This window comes from Corylus avellana, chromosome 5 (assembly GCF_965113065.1).
Source record: "Corylus avellana chromosome 5, dhCorAvel1.hap1.2, whole genome shotgun sequence".
In the NCBI taxonomy this organism is placed as follows: domain Eukaryota; kingdom Viridiplantae; phylum Streptophyta; class Magnoliopsida; order Fagales; family Betulaceae; genus Corylus; species Corylus avellana.
In genome coordinates, this window is record NC_142494.1 from 17,692,390 (window position 1) to 17,701,291 (window position 8,902).

Here is an 8,902-nt window from a genome sequence, read left to right on the forward strand (position 1 = left end):
TATACGTGAGAAAGAGAGAGAGCTGGAGAGAGAGAATTTTTAGAAATGAGGGAAACCAAGAGTGAGAAGGGAGGATTGAGACAGAGAGCTGAGGAAGAAGAAAAAGAGTTTGGGCGACAGAGAGAGAAAGTCAGCCATTGAGAAAGTTATGGGTAATGTTCAATTGCAGCAGAATGGTTTCAACAAGTAATTACCTTTGACGATCCATTCATGTAATTCACTGTAAGTATTCTTACTTACTGAGAGTGATATTGATATTCAATAATACAGATCTTTGTAGTTTTATTAAATATCTGTTCTTTTGATATAATTACTTAGACAATGATTTATATTATCGTGAATTAATTGACTCATTACTTTACAGTTTTTGTAGTGCTTGCAGGAATAGAAAGTCAAGGTAATTATGCAGTTGTGATTAGAGCTTCATATTTGAGATGTACAAAGATTCTAAGTTGGTGGAGTTTGTCTAGAGTTTATAGAGTCAGATAGATTTGTATAAATGCCTTGTTTGGCATAATTGTGGGTATTTTGTATAAAGAAAAGTATTTTAAGAGTATTATTTTGTATTGATAAATTTTAGATTTTTCGCTGTGTAAGATTATTTCAGCGTAACACTCGATTTATTTACAAGATAAAAGAAAAGAAATATCGAGATGTTACAAAGTTCCCCTTCTCCATTGAACTTATGCCCCTAATCGGATTAGTGTTCTTAGGAACAAACTTCCCTTGAGCATTGTAAGTAGCAAAGCCAGCGAACTCAACGACTGGGTCAGAACGATATTGCGCTAGCGGAGCACTAAGGGATTCCATTGTCTCAAGAAGAAGATAATCATTCACCCGGCTTCCTCGTTCTTTCTTAGCTCTCCGATAGTAGCATAACATCTGCTTGTTCAGAACTATGGGAGTCCCATTTTCCGATAACCCAGAAATTGAGCGTAATCTATCTCCCAAAGCTAGCGCCTCTAACGAATGGGCAGCCATGGGTATCAAAGAAAAAGAATGAGAAGGGATAGAAGTTTTCGCTAAATGAACCTGTTCATTCCAGTAGTCTTTGGAAACTCTAACGCCGACAAGGAATTCGAACCGGGAACCATACAGCGACTAGAATTAGGAGGTTGAACCAAAGCAGAAGCTGGTTCCGATCTAGATTCTGAACCAACAAGGGTCGACGAGGACACTTCATTCACCTTAGTCAGAGGAGGAGCCACAGATCTAGACCCAAAAAACCCCCGCCAAAGCATACTTTTTGCCGGAGAGGGTTTCCAATCGGTCTTAACGGAGGCTTCCCCCATCGCTGGGGAAACAGAATCCACCACAACCTCCATTTGCCCTGGGTCCGCACTCGCCATGCTTTGAGAACCCGCCGGAAAAGCAAACTCAGGTTCGGAAGGCATCGACGCAACAGACCTAGGAAGAACCTCTGAAGATGAAGGAATCGCCAGAGAAGACACCGAAGTTGCAGACCTAGAACCCGTCGGCCCTGCAAACCCAAAAACCAACACAGGAGAACTCGCCGGCACAGACTTAACAATCTAATCCGAAGGAGACCTAGATGGCGGCTCCAAATCCCCTGAAAAAGGCTCCGGGTGGGCTGACCCAAGACCCGCAACAGAACTTGACAGCCCAGCGCAAGGCTTCGCACGAGGCCAAAAAGCGGATTTGCGACCAGCCCTCAACCTAAACCCAATAAGAAGTTTGGGCTTCAGGCCCATCCTGGAACAAACCTGGTCCAGGCCCGACCCAAGCCTCTCAAGAAGCTTCTTCCAGAGACGAGAAACCCTAGCGCCCTTCGTCCAAGGAAAGTCGCCACCCCCAAGACCAGATCGCCCACTGTCGCATATTGGACTAGACCGACCACCTCTGCCCTTCTCAAACTCAAAACAATTCACCGGCGAACTTGCCTCCCCACCGCTAATCGGCTCGGACCAAGACGCTGCAGGGAACATGTCCAAATGGCAGTCAGACAGCGACTGCTGTTTTGAACAACCCGACTTCGAGGATGCCACAGCTGCGAAGGAACGATCTGAACACAAGACACCTCCCTCGGCGTAAACATCATAGACCGAGAGCCACTCCTTTGCTGCAAGGAAAACCAAGATCTTCCGCAACTCACCCACGATGCAACGCCAACCCTCTCCTTCACGACCCTCAGGGAAACAAATCCCTCCTCTCCGAACACCCTCAGCAAATACAACGACCACTAAGAAACGGCCCGCCTTATTGAAACCCTTATGGACCTTCAAGTCCTTCCCCTTCTCCCTATAGGATTTGAGGAACTCCTCCTTCCCTGGAGATCGTAATGCCGCTTCCACCGCGTCCGCCAGCCAATCCGAGCACTGGGGACTCAGATCTAAAGATCCAACGAACCCTTTTCTTCTTTCCTCCAAACGCAGCTTTGACTTACCTGCGTTCGCAGAAAATGAGAACGATTTAGCTTCTACAGAAAATCATCGCTCCATCCAAACCAAACCAAGCGCATCCTACAGCTTCAAGAACAGACTAGCGGAAACGTGCCTGCACGCGCCTCTGTTGATTCAGAACATGCTTGCTCTAGAGAGAGAGAGAGAGAGAGAACATTCAATAAGAATAAATTAATTGCAGCATGAAGATCTTAAAATAAATTCTGTAGTGGCAACCATTCCACTCTTGGATTCTAGGAACAAGCTCCCTATAAGAGTAATAACCGCGTAAGTCTAACGACTTAGTAAGTAAACCTCACAATCGGGTATGATATGAGATCATTATTATTAAATAGAAGTGAACGTGCAGTTTTGGTAAACATTGAAGGGAGGTGATGTCTCTATTAATATATCATAAAAGTATTGTTTGACTAATAAAAGAGTGGTGTACTCCCATCGGCAATCGTCTAAGTATATTAATGCAGAAAACTAATGCTTATAGGTCATAACTATCATATATGGTCTATCCGAGATATTACCCCTTCTCAACAGGGTTGGCGCTACCCCGAAGGACCTGTAATACAATGTTAGTGCCTCGACCATTGTACGCTACCATCCATAGCACTAGCAGCCCGACCAAGTCAGACCTCGGGTGGCCTACGCTACTAATGATGTACGTCATGTAGTGACCAACCATCAGGCAATGATTTCTCCGATCATGATTAACCATTGGATTCAAGGCCCATATAACACACACACACATTTGACCATAGAATAAAGTCTATATAATAAGCCCATGGCCATTATACTGCACGTACCAGTGTACCATGACATGTGATGCATCTTATCAACCAATTATTAAAGCAGTTAACAAGTTATTACAAAAATGTAGACGTACTCATATCATACTCGTGGTCAGTCAACTGACATATCCCACGTTTTTAAGGAAATTGTTCATAAGTGTTTACTTACCTTGCACACTCGCTTGAGTCTTCCGACATCACAAAACTCTACTATAACGAAATATGACATATCGTTATGCACAGCACTAGAGAAGACCTACGAGTTATGGCACTGAAGTCTTATCTAACAAAAAGGGTCGTTGAACCTTAATATTGCACATTTGGAGCTAAGGGACAAAGGCCTTGCTTCTTAGTCGAACGTTCAGCCTCGAGGGCGTACATTTGGCTAGTGAGTTAGGTGTTTAGGCCAAAAGCTCAAAACTATGTTTTGAGGCTTCTATCCAATCTAAGAGCTGATATATCTCATCCTAGGCTACTAAGTAGGCACATGCATAGTACATAACACGTTATCATGTAACTCAAAGCAATGGAAGAAGGATTTAAGGCTCTTTCAAAACACACTTATCTGTTATAAAGAAATGGGTGTGAGGGTTTGTCAAAATATCTTCAAACATGAAATACCAGTAACAACATTAAAAAGGAGATTATGGAATGGATAAGGGGATTACCTTAGAAGATGGCAAGAGCACCAAGCTTTCTTCTTCTCTCTCTCCAAGTCACTTCTCACACTAGTGTTAGGGTTTCTCTAGGTTAGGAGAGGCTAAGGGTCGAAGGCAGGGTTTATATAAGAGCCTGGGGAGTGCCTTGCTCTGTAAAAGTGGAGAATGGGTTAAAACTGTTTTTCAAGGTGTCAGCGAACGTTCGAGTACTAGTACACATTGAATAAAAATGTTTAAGCGTACATTCTGGGGTATTGCCCATTGGACCAAGGATTGGTCAACATACGTTCAGGTGGTGCCCTAGCGTATGTTCTCACTAAGGGCCAGGTGCGTACATTCGAGTGGTCCCCTTGGTGTACGTTCAGTTAGAAAGGGGTGAGACTTGGGTTTTGCGTCAAAAGGCTTCAGGAGTTGGATTACACATAAGGGCTTAGGTCTCTTTGTTTTAAAACTATGTTTTATGAAATTATTAACTGTGTTCGTAGTTAGTCATTAACCTTTTAAAACTGATGTTTTTATTGAGGTATTACAACTACAATTTCAAAGAAATTGCAGATTCTCAAATTATGCAAATTAAGGCTATTTACTGCATTGAGCGGCTTGAAAATGTTACCTATTAAAAATGTGACATGTTACCAATCCAACCAATAAAAAAATTTCATCCTAGAATGTTTTTTCTTCACTTTTGAAGAGACATTTCTTTAAAAATGAAAAGACAATTTTTTGCTCAAAACTTAGGGAAGCAATACAAAAGCTGTTGCATGTGACTTGTTGTGTTTTTATTGATTTTTCCTATATTTAAGGAAGGGAAGAGATTATAAAAAAGTTACTGCTAGTGCTCTGAATTGAGTGATTCCGCTCACTCATTTTGTTTCTCCCCTTTTTTCATGCAACAAGGAAGCGAGTTAGGAGGTTAGAGACCCTAGTAAAGGGGATCATGGTTAGTGCATTTTATTTTATTAATTGTAAGTGTCCGGAGGCACAAAGAACATTTTGAACATTCTCTCTCTCTCTCTCTCTCTCTCTCTCTCCACTATTTGTTCAACAGAAATTTGTAACGTCTCCAAATTTTATTCAACAAGAGAAGAGGCAGCAAACGGTAAACCAAATTCAGAAAAAGAGAGACATTTGAAGCCAAAGAAAATGAATTTCTAACGGCTCCTTTTGAATGCATATATCACACAATCCCAACTATCTATAAATACCCGCATTCGCATCTTCCCTACCAAAACCATAAACAGAGTAGCTCACAAAAACCGGAGCAAAAGATATCCAAAAATGAAGGTGGGTGTAGTTATTGCTGCCATGGCGATGCTAGTAATGGTGCTTTTTGCGGCAATGCCAGGGGAGGCAGCCATCAATTGCTCACAAGTGCACTCGTACCTCGTCCCCTGCATATCTTATCTGACAACTGGGAGTGATTACCCAACAGACAGATGCTGTAGTGGGTTGAGGAATCTACAAGCGATGGCGAAGACATCTGCTGACCGACGAGCAACTTGTTATTGCCTGAAGCAAAATGCAAGTCAGTACCCGAACATAAGAGATGATACAGCCTCCGCGCTCCTGGCTATATGTGGTATCGAAACAAGGTTCCCCATCTCTAGGGACGTCGACTGCAACGAGTGAGTTCTTGACTAATTTCCCTTCAATTTACTAACCCTTTTTTTTTTCTTTTTCTTTTTTCTCGTTTCCAAAGCTTTGGAAAAGTTCATTTACTCAGGGAAGTATTAGTGTTTTTGCTATCATAGCCTTAGACTTTTAATTTTTGCAATGTTGGTATCTAAAAAATGAGTAATGATAGACGGCACCCTTATGTCTCCCTTGATCCAATGGTAATTTTAAAAATCACATCAATTTTAGGTGGGCACAAGGGTGACATCTATCATTATTCTCAAAAAATTCCTCCTTTTAATTCCGAGTCATGCTAACTGACATCCTCATGTTCTCCTTATGTTCTTCCAAATTAATGTGACTTTTAAAAGTACCATTAAATTTGTGATAGATCAATTTTGGGAGGACACAGGGAAGACATGGGTCTTCTTTTTAAGCATTACTCATTCACCCATTTATTGTTTATAAAAAATAAAAAAGCGGGCATTTTTTGAACATTTTAACAAAAAGTGGATGAAATTAAAAGGAAAAATTAGTAGGATATTGACATTGCAAAAATTATTAGTTTGAAGTTATGATTGCAAAAATGCTAATATTTCGAGGGTAAGTGAAATTTCTCGTCAAACTTTCTTCAATGGATATTAATATACATTTTTTGTTTTTGTTTTTTTGTTTACTTGGCAGCATTTCTTAGAATAAAGGGTATAGATTCAAGAATAAAGAGGAGCAATGGATGTTGCCCTTTCCATCAGCAGTTATATGTAGCTTGAATGTTATGGTTGTCATGAGAGATATGTGGGATCAACAGAACCTTCTGTTGTATGTGATCTTAAGTTAAATCAAATTAATAAGAAACTTTTATTAGTCTCTCTCTCTCTGCAAAGTACAATGCAACAACAATATACATTTCAAGCATATTGCATAAACTATTGAATGCATTTCTATTCATTCTAATATGGTAATGCAAGTTTCATCACTCTCATATATTAAGATCATGTTTGAAATTACATTGAAAAGTAGAGCTTTTAAAGTGGAAATAGATATTTTTAGAAAAATATTTATTTTTAGGGTTAAATACTTTTTTGCCTTTATGTTTTAACAACTTTATTTTGCCCATTCGGTTTTGGTTTTTATCATTACTGGTACCTCGGTTATGGATAAAGACAGAGATAATACTCCTGTCTAACTTCCATCCAAATTTGATGGAAATCTACTTCAGCTCTCCTAAAAATTTGACATGTGTCCATATACCTAATTAAAAATAAAAATGATTAAAAATCCTTTAATTTTTTTTTAAAAAAAAGAAAAAAAAAGAAAAGAAAAAGAAACTCATACCGGCCGATATGGGGTGGCTGAACCACCAAGAAGGCCAATGAAAAAAAAAAAAATTAAGGTTGGTCCTTGGGGGTGGTTCGACCACCCCTAGACCGGCCGAAACAACCCGAAGCCAAATGGGGGTGGCCGAGCCACCCTCAACAGACTTGGGGGGTGGTTTCGGCCACCCCCATTTTGCAACTTAGGGGTGGCCGGCCACACTTATTTATTTAGTTATTTTAATTTAATTTTTAATTACGTATATAGACACTTGTTGTGTTTTTAGGGACGCTGAAATGTATTTCCATCAAATTTTGGACGAAAGTTAGACGGAGGTACCATTTTCGTCTTTATTCATAACCAAGGTATCCGCTATGATAAAAACAAAAACCAAATAAGCAAAAAATAAAGTTGTTAAAACATGGGGGGCAAAAAAGTATTTAACCCTTATTTTTAAGCTTTTTCCTAAAAGTGTGTTTTTGACATTTTTAGAGTAAAAAAGTCAAAGAAATATTTTTGAATTTTTTTACCAAATATGCTTGCTTTTTGTTTGGCACAGTTGTTTAGGTATTAAAAGTATTTTTTTTTACCATTCTTAATACAACCCATACATGTTCTAAATGAAGAAGATCCCCTTACCTTGAATAAAAATCATTAATGTACGTAGCTCTCAAAGATTTCTTTCAAATAAGGTATTCTACCATAAAGCATAATAATTAGAAAAGTCATATTAACAATGGATAAAAACATCAACACTGAAGTCAACTTCCTCTTCTTTATCCCGTTTCTTGTGGCCGAACTTATTGGAGCCATAACTGTAAACAAATTAAACACACATCTTAATTATAAGATAATTAAAAGTTGACAAGTTCAAAATCATAAGAGATATGAGGGGTACAAATGATGATGCAACACCTTCCATTATATGGACATATTAAAGTGTTGTCTTGCCCATCCACATATTGTTTGTAGATAGGGCTCTTTACAAGCTAGCAATGGAATTGTGTGAGTTTGTGGAGAGAAAATCTATACCCATTTGGAAAATTCTCTTGAGCATTGGTATCTAATTCACACATGAGCATTCTCAAGCCTTTTACAGTTTCTTCAGCTTGGCAATTTTGGTGGAAAGCACGATTTACTTCAACTATGACAAAGTGCCACCACACAAACTGAGCTTTCATGAGCTATTTGGCCTCCTTTGACAAGAGAGTTGATTATCAACCAAGCAAATTGAGCTGAATTTGTGTCCATAAAAAGATGCACAAGCAATTTGATGGTCAAACTAACCAATTTCCTGATTTCACAAGCAATTAAAAAAGATGCTAGAAGGCCTTTTATATTGATTTCTTTAGCACTTGGAACACTTCATTCTTACTCTTTACAAGCAATTTGACTGGACCGGACCAGACACAGATTCAAAAAATTCATCTCAAAATCAACTTCAACATTCTGACTTTTTACATCACATCAATCACTTTTTATTACTATTCAAATAAAAAAAATCATTACTTTTTATTTTGTATTTTTTCATACAAAACATTCTTATTTATTTATTTTTTTTCTCATATCAATCAAATCTGCTACAGTTCTAGTCAACTCTCTTTTTTAAGTCAAGTCGTTTTTGACAAACACACCCTTAAAGATATAAAGGATAATGAATGATGAATCCTTCCTCCCATAAATTGTGAAACAAACAAACAACAGATCTGATCTGAAGTTTCCTTTACCATGATAAGGGAAAACCGTTTTGTCACCTTCACTTTTCTTCGGCCGCTCATGTCCAAAAATAACAAGCGACGGGGAAGTCGATGATGTGCTGTCGTTTTTGGAATAAAAATCTAACGAAAAAGAAGAAGAAGAAGAAGTGCTAGATTTGGGGCATCATAGATTCACAGTTGTTTGTATTGTATTTGCTTGCTTCTCTACAAATACGGGGGCCCACATCCCCAATCTCTTTCACTCTCATTTTCCAATATAAAAAAGTCTCAATCCATCGCAATTATTACCTCTCCATTTATTCATAACCCGTAGACCAAACACGCCCTCCCCCGAAGACCCGAAAGAGCTCGGCGTCCAATCCCTCTTTCTCTCTCTCTTCCGCAGCAAGGAAAAC

General features: G+C 39.0%; 1 protein-coding gene across 1 annotated transcript; it reads left to right on the forward strand.

Annotated features, from left to right (window-relative positions):
- Window positions 1-5,139: 5,139 nt before the first annotated feature.
- On the forward strand, window positions 5,140-5,490 carry LOC132181937 (non-specific lipid-transfer protein 1-like). The gene has a single exon (XM_059595159.2). It carries the CDS (start codon window positions 5,140-5,142, stop codon window positions 5,488-5,490), a length of 351 nt encoding a protein of 116 aa, XP_059451142.2.
- Window positions 5,491-8,902: the final 3,412 nt, after the last annotated feature.